Source organism: Balaenoptera acutorostrata, chromosome 15 (genome assembly GCF_949987535.1).
Source record: "Balaenoptera acutorostrata chromosome 15, mBalAcu1.1, whole genome shotgun sequence".
In the NCBI taxonomy this organism is placed as follows: domain Eukaryota; kingdom Metazoa; phylum Chordata; class Mammalia; order Artiodactyla; family Balaenopteridae; genus Balaenoptera; species Balaenoptera acutorostrata.
This window is the reverse complement of record NC_080078.1, coordinates 16,527,743-16,548,841: the sequence shown is the minus strand read 5'-3', so window position 1 is coordinate 16,548,841 and position 21,099 is coordinate 16,527,743. Positions and strand designations below refer to the sequence as shown.

Below are 21,099 nucleotides of genomic sequence, written 5' to 3'. Positions count from 1 at the left end.
TAGGCCAAGTCAGAGATATAGGTGAAGAGTGATGTGGACCAGGGGACAGAGGTGAGAAAAGACTTCACACCTGTCTGTAAGGGCAGCTGCCCCTCGGCTCCACCAATCATGTCCATCCTTCTGATTTTCCAGCAGAAGCTAGAAATTTGGTTTTTAGGTAAAATCAACCAAAATGTTAAGACCACTTTATATATATGTATATGAATCTATCAACCTATAAAATCCAATGAAATCAGCCTGTGGGCCACATGTGGCTCAGGAAACACTGGTCAGAGATCTCTTCTAAACAAACTTGAGGGATTTTCCTGGTGATCCAATGGGTAGGATTCGCACTCCCAATGCAGGGGGCCTGGGTTCGATCCCTGTTCGGGACACTAGATCCTGCATGCCGCAACTAAGAGTCCGCATGCTGCAACCATGAGCCCACATACCGCAAGGAAGATCCTGCGTGCCGCAACTAAGACCTGGCGCAGCCTAAATAAATAAATAAGTATTTTAAAAACCCAAAAAACAAAAAACCAAACTTGAACAAGTGCCTGGGAAGGCCCCTGAAATGGGCGTGGAGGGTCCCTCTTTGTGTTGGCCTTTGGTGGTTGGAGATGTGACGGCCTGCTCTCAGATGATCTTAAATCAGGGTTTTCCCCACCTTCACGCTGTTGACATTTGAGCCAGATAATTCTTTGTGCTCCTGTACATTGTGGGATATTTAGCAGCATTTCCGGCCTGTAGCAACTAGGTGCCAGTTGCATCCCCCTAGTTGTGAAGGGATGTTTCCAGGCATTGCCAAATGTCACCTGGGGTGGGGGCGGGGAGGGGGACAAAACCCTCTGATGCTTCTAAGTGAAGCATTTTAATCAATTAACACACCGGCCCACAGAGCTTGCAGCTTGTCCAGGGACAGGGCTGCTGGGGACCTAGAACCACTCAGCTGCCAAGTAGAACAATGTGGGCCTCCTCTTACTAATTTTCAGTGGCACCAAAAAAGGATTAAGATGAAGAGACAAGACAACCAGCCTTGGAGGAAACAAATAAATAAGATAATACACCAGGAAACCGGCAGAGGCTTCTAGGAAGGCAGTGCATCATAATGTCTTTTGTTAATTGGAAATTCTAATATAATTTGGAAATTGCAAATTTGATTGCCCATGAAAAAGTTCCTTCTAAATCAAAGGAAGGTGTGGGAGGAAAAAGTTTTTAAACATCTCTCAGGAGGTAGAGGAAAATGACAAAGAAATGGAAAATAGGTAAGCAACATTAAGAGATAAAGGATCAATTCATTCAATATTTACCTAATAGAAGTTCCAGAAAGAGAGAACAGAGAAAACGGAGGGGAGGAAATAATGAAAGATTCTATGCAATGGAGAGAAGTATTTCAGGCAGAAGAAAGAGGTCTGTGAGGTGGCTCTCACCTGCCTCACACCGTCACCCCCTGAGGAGCATTAAGGAACAGGGACGCCACCAAGACTCCCCTTCACGCCAAGTGGAGGAACAGGGACTGGGTTTACCCTTCTGCCTGAAACAACCTCCACTGCCACCACCAAACCAGACAAAATACATGGAACAACAGTTTTCAAAACACTGAACACCAAGCAATGAAAGACAGTCGTGAAAACAAGGAAGTCTCAGAGGGAAAGGAAAACAAAGGAGGGAGTTCCCTGGGGGCCTAGTGGTTGAAATCTGACACCATCACTGCCATGGCCCGGGTCCAATCGCTGGTCAGGGAACTGAGATCCGGCAAGGTATGCAGCACAGCCAAAATATAAAAAAGAAAGAGAGAGAGAGAGAGGGAAGGAGGGAGGGAGGGAGGGAGGAAGGAAAGGGGACTTGTCCTTTTAAGATTGTCCAGCTTACTGCTTGAGAGAGTTTCCAAACTGCAGGCTCGGAAAAGAGAGAACCCCAAGATCTGCTGAGGGTCCCTCTCGCGTATTATCCAGCAAAGAACTGATCAACACACATGTGTGAGAAAACCACCTGAGGCCAAGAGAAGAGCCATGTGAAAGGACTAAGGCAGCAGTGCCCAGGGCCTCACACAAAGCCAGGGCCTCTTCCCAGCAGCCAGACTGGAAAATGTCACAAGGCCTTGGGCAGTGCACTTGGGAAGGCCTTGGCTTAGTAGTAGAAAATAATCCACTAGACTGAGCACTGCTTTGGACCTGCCTAACAAATCATACAGATTACAAAACTATCTGGTGCTGAGCAAGGTGAAATTCACCACATCCGGCAAGCAATAATTAACAAGTGAAAACACAGGAGAGGATCAATGAACTGTCAGAGAAGATGTATGGACCTTTTTTGGTTCTGTTTTAATTATCGTACCCAGAGCATCGCTGGATTGCTGCCTCAGATAGGTCACTGAAGCAGTTCTTTTGCATCTTCTATCTTTCCCCTGACGGACTTTTCATCCATTGGAATGAATTAGATTGGAATTTTAAAATGCAAGACTTAGTCTAGCCATTGAAATCTTCCATGCATTTGGGTAATTACTATACCAATAATACAAAAATACGTTAGTACAGTCCTTTACCTAAAAAGCTGCCAAATCTCAATGAATTCCCCTTCTGGCTTCTAATATTCTGAGAAAACAAAGCAAATCATGCAAAAAATAAAAATAAGATATTTTTGGTTCTTGGTGAGATTACAGTTAAGGGGCCTTTATTGTTTGTTTTTTTTTTAATGTGGGAAGCATGATTTTTATCCAGCCTTTAAGAAACCAGCATTGTTCTTTATATACTGATGTAGTATTCCAAAAGAGAATCTTTCCTTTGGTTAAAAAGCAGCCAAATATCAAGAAGCAAGTGACTTATGGGATGGTTCTTTGTTGGTGCTAAGTCTTCGAAAAATTCTAGCTCAAGAGCTGGGAGAAGAAATAGGTTACCCAGTGACCCACCAAACTAGAGGTATACGTGAGGATCTCTGCCTCTGGTCATTTTCTAAGTGTGCTATACTAGGTCCAGCGATCCAAAGAGCCCTACTTACCTGAATAAAGAAAGCCCACATTATCTGGAGTAAATCTGATGTGCACAGCGAGATGTTATTCACAGCTTCACGATCAGATTCTCTTCAGATCTTTGTAGTCTGGTCTTACAAGCTGAGTTACTTAGGGTCTCAGAAAGCAGGTCTTAAAAGCAGTTACTTACTAACTGCCAAAATGTTCTGTTCCTCAGGAAGTGATTAGAGCAAAGTACGGAGGTACTGAAACATTTATGGAGTTTTACCTACTGTATTGTCTTGAAGGGCTAGCGATAAATTAGTATATGTGTCAACACCGCATAATAGCACAGTGGGATTTTTCAAAGATCCAAAGTTGAATTTTTTTCAGATGTAGTGTGGTTTGTTAATAATGTCTTGCCATTTTTAAATGCTTTCAGCTTTCACTGGCCTTGGCTCACTAAAGCTCGTGCCCATTGAGTTCACTGACTCTGCCAACGCAGTCTGACCTCTTGTCTTCCCTGACCCTCTAGACTGAGTACCCCAGTAGGTGGGTGGGTGGAGGGGTGGGAAGGGGGATGGGTGGATGCAAGGCGGGGATGGATGGTCAGGAGGATAGGTGGAAGAGGGGTGGGCAGGTGGGTAAATGTTAGCAGGAGGGTGAGGGTGGGGGGTGGATGGGTTGGTGAGTGAATGAGTCTTGGTCGTCTCCGGAGTACACAGGGCCTTGAAGTCACTGAGATACCCTGGGCGGTTGGATGGGGATCTGATGAGGAGATGAAGCTGGAAAAGTGGGTGGAAGATGAGACTGCTGCCCACCCCTCCTCAGCTTTCCTTCTTGAGCAGATGCTATACAGTATTCATAGCCTCCTTGGCTAATATCTTTGGAACCTGGAAGGAAGATGGAATCAGAGGAGATTGGAAGGTGGTGTGACTGAAGTGTCCTCTGGTGGCCATAGGGGGTTTGACGGTATTCTTAGGTATTTTTTTCATTGTCTGTTCTCCCCTCCCCACTCCACACCCCCAGGCTCCCACAGAGCCCCACTAGAATATAAACTCCATGAGGACAGGGCTTTTTCACTGTTTACTCATTGTTGTATATCCAGTGTCTAGAATAGTGCCTGACACGTAGTAGGCATTCAACAAATACTTATTTTTGAATCCTGCTCCACCATTTTATTGATCTATGACGCTGAGCAGCATTCTTAACTTCATAAAGCCTCAGTTTCCTCATGAGTAAAATGGAGACGCTAACATCCCTGCCCCCACCAGCATTAACTGAGAAACAGACCTACACGTGCTGAGCAAGAGCCCTCAGTCAAATGTGTGTTCCCTTCTCACCCACCAGCTGGCGGTGATGATGCGTTACATGCTGACTTGATTTGCACCTGATTTGATGGGCACATTTGCTGTAATGGGCATGGGCTTTATACTGCATGTGGGGCAGCCTGGGGAAATCGTCCAAGCCTAGTCCCAGGCAGGTCAGGCAAGAAGGAAGTGTAGCCAGATAGACACCAGGTGAAATGTGAGATTCCTCTTCTGCCACTCACCCCGTCTCCCCACCCTCACAGCCACACCCAACTCTTCCCACTGCGCTGAACCCATCAGGCTCCATCTGCCCTCTGAGCTTTTGCAGATGCTGTTTCCCTTGCCTACCTTTCCTTCTTGCCAACCCATTGCCATGACCCACATTCAAGGCCTCTGAGTGGCTGCATCAGCCTCCTCTTGGTCTGCCTGCAGCCACCCTGGCCCCCTCAAATAGATCTCCCTGCAAATATGCTTATCTCACTTTCCAGCTTCAATCTGACTGTTCTCAGGACAGAGTCCATTTTGTGGTCTGGACCCAGCCCAGCATCTAGCCATCTCGCCTCTCCTGATCCCAGTTTCAAATCTTACACCAAACAATCCTAGCCATTTCCCACTTCTGAAACTTTGCCCACACAGTCTCCTCTGCCTGGAAATCCATCTCCTGCAAGGAGGGCACGGATTGCTTTTGCCTGCCCAGGATCCATTTTCTTTTCCACTGGTGAGGGAATCCCCACCCAGGGCTCAAATCTGGGATCTTCCTGTAGGGCTGGTTCATTTCTGTGATCAAGGGTGAGCTGGAGCTTGCTTTTTCATTTTTTAATTGGGATGCTGTGGGTGCAGCCTGCATTCTCCAGTTGGCTACCTGGGCCCCTATGTCTTATTCCAGCCTCCCCCATCTGTCACATCTGCTTGGGTCCTAGAGGCATTTGAGTTTGAGACTCCTGGTACACATCTCCCTTCTGCCTCTACTAGGCTCTGATTCCCTCCTGGATCCCAAGGGTTTTGCCTTTCAGTTCCCTGCTCTTCCTGGGTGCCCACTTCCCTGTCCTGTCCTGACACCCAGAAGTGCCCCTAGTTCTCTGAAGGTTCAGTTAATTCCTCTTCAGATCTGAGGAGCTGAGACTCAGAGATCTAAATTCCCTGGAGAAGGGAAGGCTGCCTAGCTGAGCGTGTCCATGTCTTCCCTGGAGAAAGGACAGGAGGGCCCTGGGGTGGAGGTGTGTATTACAGAGCACAGGTACAGCCCCAGGTGGCATCTCGGGGCTGTGTCCTGTGAGAATAGCCCCTTCAGTTCAGGACATCACCAAACGCAGTGTCCACTTCTGCACAACGTTGTTGTGGGTTTTTTGTTTGTTTGTTTTGTTTTTGGCTGCACCCAGGGATTGAACCCAGGCCCTCAGCAGTGAAGGCACAGAGTCCAGGGAACTCCTCAGCATATGTTTGGTGCTTGAAGGGTGAAGGTCTTGGTCGGTCTGGAGCTTTCACATCTGAGGTAGCTCATCTGCCCCTGGCCCATCGCTGGTCTCCAAGGTTGAGAAAGGAGCAAAGGGGTAGAATAGCTCCCTCAAGGCAGACTGGCACCCCCAGACTCCCCCTGAAGAAGGAACCTCTGTGGATGAGACCCATTTTTCTCTCCTCCTGGCAAAGGGCGGAGGAGAGAGTAGGTTCTGGGAGGGGAGAGGCAGCTCCAGAGTGGAGCCTTTCCAGGAGGAGTCACCTTGGGGACCACCTTCACCCTTGGGAGCCCTCATGCTCTGGTTCCTCCCAGATCCACCCCGAAGGGTTGGAGAGAGGCGAACCCTAGGCTTGAGGTGAGGGTAGGAGGGGCCACACAGGTGGGCAAGACCTCAGGGGGGTGGGTGTGTGTATGCATACTTGGGGGACTGGATTTAGACCCACTGCTTAGACTTCTGAGTCCTGACTCAACATGGAAGGAAGTTTGACGTCTGAACACGGACCCCCACCACCCTCCCTTACCCCCTAACTGACCTTGGCTCTGGCCCCAGCTGCTCTGTACCTCTCCCAACTAATGATATCCCCATGGAACCAAATCCTAAAGGGCCTTCAGCACCCAATGGGGGTTTCATTTTGGGAGGGATGCGTGGTGGAGTCTGCTTGGGACCCCAGGAGTGAGGAATAAGCAGGTTTCTCACCTCCAACCAAAAAGGTGGTAACAGCAGCCACAGGCAAGAGGTGAAATACTTAGTAACCAGTACAACATGGGCATCAACCAAGTGTAATGCTCCAGCTGAACATCAAACCGGGTATCACATATCCTCAAATATAAGATGCCATTGATTGTAAAACACACATACTATTACTCAAAAAGAAAATTGTCAAACCAGTGCTTTCTTATCACTTACAATTTCTATTTTATACTTGTTGAAATAGTTCTTTTGGACTTATTTCCACATAGATCGTTATCATGTTGGATCTACAAGCCACAGGCACAGGCCACAACGGCTACGTGACAACCGATGCCTGGCTGACAATGACCATTAGACACCCTTGATTACACCATTTTTTCCCACACACCAAATATGACTTCAGTGTGTGGGGGAAAAAAAGTGCTTCTTAGAACAGAAGAATGATGGTAATTTCTTTTTTTTAAAATAACTTTATTTATTTATTTTTGGCTACTTTGGATCTTTGTTGCTGTGCGCGGCTTTCTCTAGTTGCGGCGAGTGGGGGCTACTCTTCGTTGCAGTGCACAGGCTTCTAATTGCGGTGACTTCTATTGCTGTGGAGCACAGGCTCTAGGCATGCGGGCTTCAGTAGTTGTGGCACGTGGGCTCAGTAGTTGTGCCTCGCGGACTCTAGAGCACAGGCTCAGTAGTTGTGGCGCACGGGTTATTTGCCCCGTGGCATGTGGGACCAGGACTCAAACCTGTGTCCCCTGCATTGGCAGGTGGATTCTTAACCACTGTGCCACCAGGGGAGCTCAATAATGGTAATTTCTAACATTTACTAAGCACTCACTCTGCGTTAATTATCATCCAAAGAAATCCATAAGGTTGGCTAGACCCATTTTACAGATTAGGAAACTGAGGTGAGCAGAGGTGAAGTCAGTCCTTCGAGGTCCCACAAGCAGTACGTGACAGAGTGGGACTTTAGCCCAGGCTAACTCGAGAGTGTTCTGTTGGCCACTGGACTTAAAGAAGTGAAATCGTGAGTGTCACATGAAACCGTGTTATCCCACTGCCAGTGTAGCTTCCTTGGCTTTAGGAGCGGCGGGCGTAGGGCACTGGAGTGGCCCCTTCGGCAAACAGCTTGAGGGAGAAATCGAGGGCCGGGGCAGCCTGGGTCAGCATCCCCAAAGAGATGACATCGATATGGGGCCCACAGAACTGAGGGAGGCTGTCCAGCGTGACGCCCCCGCTTGCCTCCACGCCCACGTTCGGGAACCGGGCCTTCAGCGCCGCGGCCGTGGGGTGCAGTTCCTGCGGGACACAAGCCAGCGAGAGGTGAAAGCCCCCGCCCCAGCCCCTTCCCCTTCCCAGGAAGCAGACGCCGCCTCACCTCAGGCCTGAAGTTGTCCAGCAAGACGAGGTCTGCTCCTGCCTCGGCCGCCTCCACAGCCTCCTGCAGGCTGCTGCACTCGACCTCCACCTTCAGGGAGAAGTCGGCCGCCTGCCGGGCCCCCCTCACCGCCTGTCAGGTGGCAAGGGTGAGAGTGAGAACGGGTGGCACCCGGCCCTGGGCAAGTGAGCTGGGACTGGCATTCGAAAGGCTCCAGCTGGATAATGAGCTTGGGGTTAATGAGGAAACCAGGCATCGAAATGGCTTCTCGCATATTAGGTGAAACCACGTGAAATTACCACTTTTGTGGGTTAAGAAAATGGCCGAATTCAGCACTATTTGGCATTTGGACCTGAGTTCAATTGACTCAGAATATTAAGACTGGAAACGGTCTTCAAGAACATTTTCACAGACAGGGAGCAGGTCCAGGGAGTTAGAGTGACCTGCCCAACACTGGGTTCCCAATAGTTTGTCCTTTTCCCTTGAATATCATACCGCCCAGCAGAAGAACGCTGGTGAAGAAGCAAGTCCAACACTTCATTTTACAGATGGAACCACTGAGGGGTCAAGGAGTCTTGCATGCCCCAACTCCCAGGCCGTCACTATTTGCCAGGGAGTGGTTGGGGGTCCCTGGTAGAGGGGAAGGGCAATGTTGGCGGGGTGGCTGGAGCAGGGCCAGGGCAGGGGCTCAGCTGGACAGACAGACACCTTTTCCACACCACCAGCTGCCATGACGTGGTTGTCCTTCACCATCACCAGCCCTCCCAAGTCGTAGCGGTGGGAGGCAGCCCCGCCCACTAGGAGCCCATACTTCTCCACCAGCCGGAAGCCTGGCGTTGTCTTCCTCGTGCCTGCCACGTGCCCGGCCCAGCCGGTCCCCCTGGCGGTCTCCACAGCAGCAGCGGCAGCGCTGGCAACTCCACTGCAGCGGGCCAGCATATTAAGGGCCACCCGCTCCCCCAGCAGCAGGCAGTGGGCAGGGCCCCGGACCTCGGCCACCTTGGCCACAGGCACCAGCTTTGATCCCTCGGGGAGGAACCAGGAGACCTGGCAGTTGACTTGGGCAAAGATGGCATCAAAGAAGGGCCTCCCAGCCAGCACCCCGGGGGACTTGGCCCACAGCATCGCCTGTGAGGGGGCTGCCCCCGTGACCAAGGCCATGTGGTTGAGGCCTGGGCAGTCCTCTCGGAGCCAGCTTTCTGCCAAGGTGGCCAGAGTGGCAGGGGGCAGCAGGAGCGCCAGGCCTGGGAGGGAAAGAAAGAGAGCAGTGTTACATTTTGGCTGCCTTTCTGGTAGTCAGGGGTGATTGTCAAAATACCTAACAACAGGCTGAATTGGGCACTAGCCAATCAGGGTGAAGACCTGGGGGTTCCAGGAGAGGGGCTGAGGCACTGGGTGGGCCTTGTGAGCTGAACAAGGTTGTCAGATTGACCAAATAAAAATACAGGACACCTAGTTAAATTTAAATTTCTGACAAACATCAAAGATTTTTTAGTATAAATATATTCTAGGCTATATTTAGAACATACTTATTCTTAAAAATTATCTGTCAGTTATCTGTAATTCAAATTTAACCGAGTGCCTTGTATTTTATCTGGTAAACCTAGTGCTAGACCAACAGCTATTCACCAGTGGAAGAGAAATGCAGCCACCTAAAAGCCACTCTGGGCTTCCCTGATGTCGCAGTGGTTAAGAATCTGCCTGCCAATGCAGGAGACACGGGTTCGAGCCCTGGTCCGGGAAGATCCCACATGCCGCGGAGCAACTAAGCCCGTGTGCCACAACTACTGAAGCCTGCGCGCCTAGAGAGCATGCTCTGCAACAAAAGAAGCCACCGCAATGAGAAGCCTGCGCACCACAACGAAGAGTAGCCCCCGCTCACCACAACTAGAGAAAGCCCACGCGCAGCGAGGAAGACCCGATGCAGCCAATACATACACACATACATACATACATACATAAAATTTATTTTTAAAGAATTAAAAATAAATTTTTAAAAAAAGCCACTCTGTTGCCTTTCCGTCTGCCTTGCATAGAAGGATCGGTTATTTACTAGCTGAAGCCCCCAGGAGACTGTGAGCTGTGTGTCTTTCCCACCCCTGCCTTCTCTATAGCACCAAGAATTTTAAAGCTGGAAGTTCAGCTTTTTACAGATGTGGAGACTGAGGACCAGAGAAGAAAGGCAAGTCAGCTGAGGTCGCACAGCATATTGACAGCAGAGCGAGAGTGGCCAGGCCTTGTGGCCATGGCCATCTGTTCCTCCACCTTTGCCCTCTAGCTTGAAAACCTCTCCTTCACCTGATGTTTCAAAAAACTGTCATCTCTCTAGAGATGGGGTTGTATAAGGAGGAAAGAGCACAGGGAAATTGGGTTTGAGCCCCTGCTCTGCGAGACAGAGCTTCAGGAGTGTGGGTGAGCCCTTTGCCTGTAAAATAAAGTGTTAAGGACAAGGTGGTCTCTGAGGTCCTTCCCGCAAGCGTGCCACGTTGATGGGCCGCTGCCTCTGTTGAAATGAATGGGGTGACCGCAGAGGCCGAGTTCAGGCGCAGTGCAACATCGCCATCTGTCGGCCAAGAGAAGACCTGCAGTCTCGTGGGCGGCGCCATAGGTGGACTTCGCTGCCCGGCGGAGGGGGAGACAATTCGATAACATGTGAAGGAGGATTATTTAGTTTTGTTTTGTTTCCCCCACTTTTGTTCCAAGCTGAAGTTAAGGCCAGACATTCTGGCTTGCTCTACTCTCAGAAGGAGGGGCCCGTCTTGTCCAGCCCTTCTTCCCCAAAGACAAGCACCTGTCCCCCACCAGCAGCCACAGACCTCAGTTATCGCACCTGACCCTCCTTCCCCAAGTTCTCGCCCACAGCTGCCCCACGTGGTTTTCATTCTCACTCAGAGCCAGCTGTGGGCCAGATGCTGGGAACAAAGCCGGTGATAGGGAGAAAAATATAGTCCCTGCCTCCACCGTTCGCGGTCCCGCCAGGCAAAAAACCAGTGAACGAACAGCAGAGATGGATGCAAAGGCCCCCACTCCATTCAGACCAGGTGCCGTGATGTTTGCTTTTTTTTTTTTTTAATTTTTATTGGAGTATAGTTGATTCACATGTTGTGTGAGTTTCAGGTGTACAGCAAAGTGAATCAGTTATACATACACATATATCCACTCTTTTTTTTTTTTAGATTCACTGTTTGCTTTTAAAGTGAATTTGAATCCTTGGACTGGTGAGTATTGGATAAACAAACTGTGATGCATGTATACAATGGAATTCTACTCGGCAATAAAAAAACAAGGAACCAACTACTGGTATACCCAATAGGCACACATCTCAAATGTGTTATTCTAAGAAGCCAGATTCAAAAGGTGACATGCTATTTGTGTCCATCTATATGACTATATTCTGGAAAAGGAAAAAAAAAAAAAGATAGCAACAGAGAACAGACCAGTGGCTGCCTGAGGGTGGGGGAGGAGCTGGCCACAAAGGGGGCAGCACCAAGTTTTGGGATGTGATTGAACAAGTCTAGATCTTGTCTGTGATGGTGGCTATAACACTGATGCATTTGTCAAGACTCATAGAGCTTTACACAGAAAAGGGTGAATTTTACTGTCTATGGTTATACCTCATTAAACCTGACTTTAAAATCAAACCATAAAAAAAGGAAATTTAAGCAGATCACTCTCCTGCTTAAAGCCTCACTTTCATTGTATTAGCGCCAGCTCTCTTGACTTCTTTCCATTTTTCATTGATTCTTTGGACAAATCCTTGTTGAGCCCCTGCTCTGTGCCAGGTCTTCATTGCTAGGTGACAGAGAGAGCAGCTCTTTCTCTTAGCTTTCAGGCCTTCGCTTATGCTGTTCCAAGGCTGAGCCTTCTCCTAGAAGTCCCTTTCCTCACCTTCACCCCAAACTGCCCCTTCACCTCTCACTCAACTTCAGACCTTCTCTTAGATATCACTTCCTCAGCCGGGGGCTCTCACAGACCCCCTAAATCAGGTCACATGCTCACGCAGCTCCTTGTTCATCCCCCAGTGTCATCCTCTGCTGGTGTTTTCTGTCTGGGGCCAAAATGTCCACTGAGTTTTCTGCTGTATCCCAAGTGCCTAGCACGCTGACCCAGGCAAATGTGCTGCTTGTATGGGTCAACGGTCAGATATTGGCAATTTCATATTGTTTAGTTTAATACTAAGTGTTTGATGATAGTTCTCTGAGCAGAGAGGCCGCACTGTGGAATCACAGCCCAGACTCTGGGGCCACTCGGCCTGGGTTTCAATACTGCCTCTGTCACTTTTAGCTAAGTGATCTTGGGCAAGAGACTCAACCTTTCAGGGGCCTTCACTGTCCCAACTGTAATGGGGATAATAACACTGATCACCTCATAGGCTTGTTATGAAAATTAAGGGAGTTAATATTTGCAAAGCCTTCAGGAACATTGTAGGTGTGTTTGCTGGCGAGATGACTGAAGCATTTACCAAGAGTCGTGGGAGCAAAGAGGAAGAAATGACTAAATGTCCCTGGGGAAGGGGGACGTTTTAGTGGCCTTGAAGGATGAGTAATGTTTGCCAGGAAGGGGTGGGGGGGTGGGGAGGAGGGAGGGCAAGGCATTTCGGACTGAAAGAGCAAGAGTTCAAGGTTCAAAAGCAAGAAAATAGAGCGAGGAGGTGACGGGGTGCTGAGTAGGATTCATGGGAGAAATGTCTTGGGCCTGAGGCCAGAGTGAAAAAGGGGCTAAACCAATTACCTGAGGAATTTGGACAGAGCCCGGGAGCCATCACAGAATTTTAAATGAGGGAATGATATGATTATGATTTTTTTCTAGAAAGGTCACTTCAGGCACCAAATGGAGATGGGCTGGGAGGCAAAAGGAGGCTGAGGTGATTGGCCAGACAGAAACTGATGAAGCCCCGAATTGGGGCAGTAACCAAAGGAAGAGCAAGCAGGGACAAATGGGAGAGTTGTTTCCAAGGTAGAATCTACTGGAATTGGCAGCTAATAAGATGTAGAACCCTGGGGTTTCCATCCTGGGTAGCTGGAAACTGACATAAGGAATTGTTCAGGGTAGGCTGGGGTGGAGGAGGGGTTCGGCAGCAATCAGCAACCCGCACGGGCTGCGCCCCTGTGATGGCCGGTCGAAGGCACCTCAGCTCCCTGACGCTCTCTCATTTGGAACTCACCACAGAGGCTCATTCCCATTTTACAGGTACAGAAACTGGATTTCCAGGAGGGTCAGAGCGTATGACAGAGCGGCAGAGCTGGGGAAAAAGAATGACTTTGGGGGAATTTCCCGGAGGTCCAGTGGTTAGGACTCTGCGCTTCCACTGCCAGGGGTGCAGGTTCGATCCCTGGTCGGGGAACTAAGATCCTGCAAGCCACGGAGTGTGGCCAGTAAATAAACAAATAAACAGAATGCCTTTGGTCTTGCAGATGTTAAGGTCGAGATGCCATCAGGAAACGTGGGTGGCTGTGCACAGAGGACAGGTAGAAGAATGTTCTGGAGTTCAGAGGAGATTTGGGGGTGAGGAATGGAGAATTTGGAGCCACCAGCGTGTGCAGATGGTCACTGAGTGGGTAAGATCACCAGGGCAGGGTGAAAGAGGAGAGCTGTGGGAAATGCCAGGATTTGAAGGACACACAGAGGCGTGGCTGTCAAAAACAGAAGTCCCAACAGGAGGGAGTGGATGTCTGGAAGGAGAAGAGGGTTGCAAGTAGGATGTGAGCAGAAGCAAAGCAGAAGAAAGGCTGAGAGAAAAAAAAAAAGGAGAAGAAGAAAGAAGGCTGGGCTTCCCTGGTGGCGCAGTGGTTGAGAATCTGCCTGCCAATGCAGGGGACACGGGTTCGAGCCCTGGTCTGGGAAGATCCCACATGCCGCGGAGCAACTGGGCCCGTGAGCCACAACTACTGAGCCTGAGCGTCTGGAGCCTCTGCTCCGCAACAAGAGAGGCCGCGATAGTGACAGGCCCGCGCACCGCGATGAAGAGTGGCCCCCACTCGCCGCAACTGGAGAAAGCCCTCACACAGAAACGAAGACCCAACACAGCCAAAAATAAACATAATAAATAAATAATAAATAAAAATTAAAAAAAAAAAAAAGAAGAAGAAAGAAGGCTGAGAGTGAGCATTGCACTTAGCCCCTGGGAGGGCTTTGCCAGGGCAGTCTTAAGGCCTTGTGGTAGGGGCAGAAGCCACATTGTCATGGTCAAGGAACAGACAGGAGGTGAGGAAGTGGGAGAGGGGTATGGACAACTCCTTTCAGCAGAAGTTGAGAAAGCAGGGTCCCCCCGGCCTGGGCAGCACATTGGAATCACCTGGGGAGCTTTTTGAACTCTGCTGCTCGGGTCCATTCCAGATCAACTGAATCAGAATCTTTCTGGGGTAGTTCCCATGCATCCAGGTTTTGGAAATGCTCCACCTGGGATTCAGATGCACAGAAAGGTTAACAACCAATGCTCACACAAGACTATATGTTGGGCTTCCCTGGTGGCGCAGTGGTTGAGAATCTGCCTGCTAATGCAGGGGACACGGGTTCGAGCCCTGGTCTGGGAAGATCCCACATGCCGCGGAGCAGCTGGGCCCGTAAGCCACAATTGCTGAGCCTGCGCGTCTGGAGCCTGTGCCCCGCGACGGGAGGGGCCGCGATAGAGAAAGGCCCGCGCACCGCGATGAAGAGCGGTCCCCGCACCGCGATGAAGAGTGGCCCCCGCTTGCCGCAACTGGAGAAAGCCCTCGCACGAACCGAAGACCCAACACAGCCAAAAATAAATAAATAAATAAATAAATAAATAAATAAATAAGAAAATCCTTAAAAAAAAAAAAAAAAGTAGTATCTTTAAAAAAAAAAAAAAAAAAAGACTATATGTTGTATCCCTCCCTTTATATGAAACATCCAGAAAAGGCAAATTAAGAGAGACAGACATCAGAATAGTGGCGGTCTGGGGCTGGAAATTAAATGACGTGGGATCTTACTGGGGTGATGGAAATGGTCTATGATGATGGTGGCATACCTCAGTAAATTTACTAAAGAGCTTTGAATTGTCCACTTGAACAAATGAACAAGAACCAATGCTCTGCCAAAAGGCAGGAAACTATTTTGCAACCCTAATAACCCAGTGAATCCATGTATTGGATCAAAAGCCAACATCAGAAGAAAGACAACCAGATACTGGGTGCTCCTGATAGAACATCCCCCGACCTATGCAATACTCTTGCCAAAACAGCTGAACCAGAGTCAGATCAGACTTCTAGATGCAACCACCAATTACAAGAAAACCAGAAGACAGAGGAACATGTTAAACTATACCACGGGGATACAACCATAGGAAACTCTCCAGAAGATAACCTAATTTCTTCAACACATACCTTGCAAGGAAAACAAAAGATTAAAAGAGTCGAAAACGCATACTAACCAGTCACAGTGTATGGATCTTATTTGGATACTACTTCAAACAAACAAATTGAAACCAAATTAGAACTTCTATGAAACAATTGAAAATCTGAATGCTGACTGGGTATTTGGTAACATTAAGGAAATTTTTTTTGAAGTGGGTTATGGTTGTGATTAAAAGAAAAGTCCTGGGCCTTCCCTGGTGGCACAGTGGTTAAGAATCCGCCTGCCAATGCAGGGGACACGGGTTCGAGCCCTGGTCTGGGAAGATCCCACATGCCGCGGAGCAACTAAGCCCACGTGCCACAACTACTGAGCCTGTGCTCTAGAGCCCACGAGCCACAACTACTGAAGCCCAAGCGCCTAGAGCCCGTGCTACACAACAAAGAGAAGCCACCACAATGAGAAGCCCGCGCACCGCAACGAAGAGTAGCCCCAGCTCGCCGCAACTAGAGAAAGCCCATGCACAGTGATGAAGACCCAACGCAGCCAAAAATTAATTAATTAATTAATTAATTAATTTTTTAAAAGGCCTTATCTTTTTAAAATAATAAAATACTGAGGTTTATGTATGAAAAGACTCGACAGCTGGTTTTACTTTAAGGTAATCTTGGAAGGTAGAAATTAGAAAGGGTATGGGGACATCCCTGACAGTCCAGTGGTTAAGAATCCATGCTTCCACTTCAGGGGGCACAGGTTCGATCCCTGGTTGAGGAACTAAGATCCCACATGCCGTGTGGCACAGCCAAGAAAAAAAAGAAAAGAAAAAAAAGGGTATGGATGGGACTGGCTTGGCCAGAAGTTGGTGGTTGTTGAAGCTGGACGATGGGTACATGAGGATTCATCATACTTTTCTGTCTATTTTTGTGTATGTTTGAAATTCTCTGTAATAAAACAGTAAAATAAATAGATAAATAAGAAAAGGAGAGAGAGGGCCCTCACTTAAGATAGGGTCAAGGAAAGTTGTTTTGTTTTGTTTTGTTTTTTTCGGCCGCACTGCATGCCATGCGGGATCTTAGTTCCCTGAAGAGGGATCAAACGCACGCCCCCTGCATTGGAAACATGGAGTCTTAACCACTGGACCACCAGGGAAGTCCCAAGGAAAGTTTTTTTTAGGATGAATAGAGCAGTGATTCTCAACCTTGACTACACATGGAATTATCTGGAGAGCCTTGCCAAATGCAATGTCTGGGTCCCACCCACAGAGATTCTGATATAACTGGTCTGGAATGTGGTAATTTAATTCTAATTTGTAGCAGAGTTGAGAGCTTCTGAACCGCAGGAAGAGAATAATAGCTACCATACACTGGTGCCTACCAGATGCCGGGCACTTGCGATATATGCAATGTCACAAATCCTACCTGCCCTTCTTCATGGTAAAGGCCATTTGTAGGCAGAGAACCTAAGCTCAGAAATGCAAAGGGAAATTACCTAAACAGCAGAGCTAGAAAATGGGAATTCGCTGGCTATCCAGTGGTTAGGACTCTGTGCTTTCCCTGCAGGGGGCACGGGTTCGATCCCTGGTCGGGAAACTGAGATCCCACAGGCCATGCAGCGAGGCAAACAAACAAACAAACAAACAAACAAACCTATTCAAAACATTAAAGAAAAAAAAAGAAAATGATCGAAGTGGACCCTGGTCTTCCCTGTCCACACACAGAGGTGGTTTTAGAACCACACAGCCTTCACCCAGGGGTTACTCTCTTGCCCACTTATGCAAGATCAGCTGTTCTGATCGCCTAGTGTAAATGCAGAATGTTCGTGAAAAATAAATACATCTGGTTTTCTTTAGGCCCCAACTCTCTTGTGCATTTCCAACAAAAGGGATTCCTGTGGGTAGCTTTGAAAATAAGGGCTCTCCTAATTAGCCGCTGTGGCGAAAGGAACTGCAGAGAGGAGTGGGGCTGTTTTTGCAGCTGCCTGAGGAGAAGCGGCTGCACAGAGGAAACAGCTGTAACGCCCTGTCCCCTTTTTATTCTTGCCGTTGTTATACGTAAATATTCCCTCAAGATGCCTGGACTTCAGAGATTATAGTGTTACCCTGTGGGGTGTAACCTTGATCTCTCAAGGCAATCCTTTCTTAATTGGTTATTCCAGAATTTTATTAAAATTGGTGCCTCTGTTTTTGAGGGGATCCAAAGCATCTGGGGAAATTTCCTGCATTTGTCTCTTTACAAATAATGTAAAAAGATATAGACAAACTGACTCTGGCAGAATATTTGAAGAATTTTTCCCCCACTGGCACTTGTGCCGTTCTTGTCTGGATTGTTGACTGACTTTTACTGTGTTTCTATATTGCCCTAACCGGCCAGTGGCTCTGTACCAGGAGAGACTGGGCCAGAATCAGAACTTCCATCCCTGCATCTTTCCTTCAGTCATTTAATAAACACTTAGTCATGCCTTTGATGGACGGGCACAAAGTCAGGGTCTGCAAATGCACCTAAAACAAATATCACAAGTTTTTTTTCTTAGTTTGATGTGTAACCATGTGTAACCATGTGGCCTGTGCTTGCAGCAACAGTGATGTTATATGAGGCTGACAAAGTGTTCCAGCTAAAACCAAGTAATGATTGTTTTCCCCAATTTACAGGAAAAAAAATTAAATAGATAGACATCAGTTTTAAAGGTTTTGCCTTTATAAGTTTTTCTTAAAACTCTGGTGCCTGCTACCACTTGTCTATAGTAGAATCTGGAGTGACATCATGTGTAATAATAATAACAGCTAACACTTTTATGGTCCTTCCCAAGCACTGTTCCAAACATATTCTATATAGTAACACATTTAATCCTCACAACGACCCTCATAAGGTAGGTACCATTATTATCTCCATTTTACAGATAAGGAAACTGAGGCACTGAAGAAGCAAGTATTTGCCCAAAGTTCACACAGCTGGGAAGTGTGGAGGCAGGATCATAAGCCTAGGCGGGCTGGCCCCAGAGTTCCCTCATGTACCCAACCTCACCACACTGAGCACAAAATTATACTTAAAATTATTATATATTTATTATATCACTAGTCACAGAGTTCTACAAGCCACACCCAAGAATCCAGGGCTCTGTCCCTGGTGTAGCAGGAACAGCCTGGGTTGGGGGTTCAGAAATGCCTGGCTTGAATCCCGGCTCCATCACCTACATGCTGGGTGACCTTAGGCAATTGCCTAACCTCTCTGAGAGTCAGTTTCATGAGGAGGTCACAGGGCTACAACGAGGAGGGAATGGGCGATTCACATCAAGTGCCTGAGCCAATGCCCAGCCAGATGCCTTTGAACGCAGGTGTCTGACTCGCGGCAATTTTGTTCTCCCATCTATTTATTTGTTGATCCATTTGGCAAACACCAGAGGGAGACAGAGGCCTGTTAGCACCCCAGCTTCCAGATAAATGTTCTTTCCTTTTCCTCTTCTCTCCCTAGAGAGGAGAAATGACCTCCAAATAGAGCCAGATGTGATTGCCCGTCACACAAGTGGTAAAATGATCTACAGGGTTTCAGAGCAAGGAGAGATGACCTGTCGTTAAGACACAAGAGCAGTAAGAGAAGGCTGAGGAAGTTTGGCTCTGAGAATAGGCTGGCGTTGGCCAGGTGAGAGGAAGGCCCCCCCAAGCAGAGAGAATGGGAGAGAGCAAAGGCCCAGCAGTGGGAGGCCTGGGGTATATGTAGGTGAAGTTGCACGTGGAGGGTAGCGAGAGAGAGGGCTGAGTGGTAGGACGGGGCCAGACTGAGCAGGCCCTGAATGATAGGAAACCGTTAGGGTCTCGTTCAATAAGCAATGGAAAATCCGTAAGACTTTTGATCGGAAGTCACTTGATCAAAAATGCACTTGTGAGTTTAAATGTTTAAGTTGTGCCTAGGGTTTCTGAAAGATGTAAGTTGCAAGGCTGTTGCAACAGCCTGGACTAGGAAGCAGTGAGTCAGGATAAAATGTAAGGGAAGGGTATCTGTAAGGGGACCGCTCCCTGCACACCATGCCCCCAGACCTGGCCCCGCCCCCTCACACCTTGGCCACCAGCCTGCCATCTGCTTCTGCCCCAACTCTGTCCTCGCCCCTCCTTTGCCCCACGTCCCCAGCCTTTGCTTCACCCCCTGACTCGACTACGCCCTCCTGGTTTAATTCCCGCAGGTCAGTGATCCCAGAGCCAACACTTCTGGCTTGGCCCAGAGTTAAACATCAGTGTCATGACGTGTGTGAAGGCCGCCAGGCAGAGGAAGGCTCCCTCAGAGGGAGGTGGGAACAGAAAGACGTGGAGGTAAATCCATAGGATGCAGCAACTGTCTGGATATTGGGGTTCAAGGGAGAGTGAGCTGTCAAAGGTGACCCTGAGGTTTCCAGTCCGAGTAGGAGGCTGGTGAGGCACGAACGGAAACGGAACTGGTGTAGGGGAGGACTTTGATTTTGACACGCCAGGGACATGTCCCCAAAATGGAACTGGAACCTGGGGCAGGCTCAGAACTGGAGAGACGGACTGGAGAGATGGGTGTGACTCCAGCGTAACTACTGAGTGATTTCTGTGCCAGGCGCTTGACGTGTATGATCTCATTTCCTCCTCACCACAACCCAAGGGAAGACACTGCTTTCACTTGATCAATGAGGAAACCGAGGCACAGCGAGGCTAAGCATCTTGTCTGAGGTCACACAACTAGCAGGTGGCAGGGATGGGACTTGAACCCAGGCTCTGACTCTGAGATCATTTCTAAACCAAGAAGTAGTCTGGACCCCCAAAAGCTGGTTCCACGGCCAAGCCAGAGGGGCCGGGTATGGGGCCAGCAGAAGCCCTAGACCAGGGGAGGAAGGTCAGAGCTGGGGAAGGAGAAGCCCGGGGAGGGGAATGTGAAACTGCAGGGAGCCCTTCATGCTCATGTCATTTCCCGCCCGCATCCCTAACCTGGTGAGCAGGGAACTATTATTGTCATTTTGCAGATATAGCAGTACAAGGAAATGAGGCTCTGAGACATCAGGTGACTTGCTCAAGGACACACAGTCTGTTCCTGGTGGAGCCGGGATTCAAACAGGAGGCTTTTGACTCCAGAGCCTGGCCCGTATCATCCTGCATCCAGCCTCCTTCACAGTGTCACTCCCCACAGGCACAGGAATCACAGGAATCACAGGACTCAGGCTCCCTTCCCCCACCCCACGGCGGATGGGACGGGACTTTGCCTCACTCCTCCAGAGTTGCTAGTGAGGGGCAAAGTCCAGAGCTGCTCCAGGTCCAGCCTCCCACTGCCCGGCCCCTTCAGCCCCCAGGAGACGTGGCCTACTCCAGGCCACCCCTGAATTTCCTGGGGCTCAAGCCCCTTTCTTCCCCAGAGCTCACTTGGGGACCTGTCGTAGAAGGATAAAGAAGAGTGAGAAGAGGTCTTTGCAGGGCAGAAAAGAGTGCTTGGGTTCAGAGAGGTTGGAGGGAGATGGGGGAGGGGTGAGAGAGTAGTTAGAGACCAGTGAAGACTTGGTCTTGGGGAAGGCGGGGGATGGGGACGGAGATAAGATGGGATGGGTGACGGGCAGGAGAGGGGCAGATGGTGACGTAGGGAAACAGGGGAGAGAGGTCTGGGAGGCTTCTTTACCTTCAGGGTCCATGACAGCCTGGAGCTGGCCGACTGGTGTGTCCACTGCTCGATCTAGTGTTTGGAGAGGCCGGAGACTGGTGGAGGGGGTGGGGCGGGAGGGGGAGGGGGAGGAGCCGGTCTGACCAGCCCTGACCGGCCCTGCCCTGGTTCTCTGGGGCTCCCTCTGGCCTCCAGGACACTCAGTCACATAACTCAGAAGTCCTCTCCTCTCTGAGCCATGGCCCTGTTCTCTCCACTCACCGAGCCTCCTTGACCCTGCCCCAGGGTGTGCTCCCTGTGATGGCTGGAGAGCGTTTTTGATGGTGCACTGGGGAAATCCTACTTCCATTCTTTTTTATCTCAAATACCTCTTTACCTTTTTCTGCACCTCCATTTCCTTAGCTGTAAAATGGGATAATACCAATCTCATGGC

The 21,099-nt window shown here is 49.1% G+C and overlaps 1 protein-coding gene across 2 annotated transcripts; it reads right to left on the bottom strand.

The window, feature by feature from the left end:
* Positions 1–6,683: 6,683 nt before the first annotated feature.
* On the bottom strand, positions 6,684–20,765 carry QPRT (quinolinate phosphoribosyltransferase). 2 transcript variants are annotated; one of them, XM_007186398.3, is made up of 5 exons: positions 20,685–20,747; positions 14,051–14,154; positions 8,464–8,999; positions 7,756–7,887; positions 6,684–7,676 (listed from the first exon to the last, which is right to left on the bottom strand). In XM_007186398.3, exons 2-5 carry the CDS (start codon positions 14,130–14,132, stop codon positions 7,458–7,460), a joined length of 969 nt encoding a protein of 322 aa, XP_007186460.1. In that variant the 5' UTR covers positions 14,133–14,154; positions 20,685–20,747; the 3' UTR covers positions 6,684–7,457. The 2 variants fall into 2 exon arrangements, with proteins under 2 accessions (XP_007186460.1, XP_007186461.1); XM_007186399.2 differs by lacking the exon at positions 14,051–14,154 and having other exon boundaries at positions 6,686–7,676; positions 20,685–20,765.
* Positions 20,766–21,099: the final 334 nt, after the last annotated feature.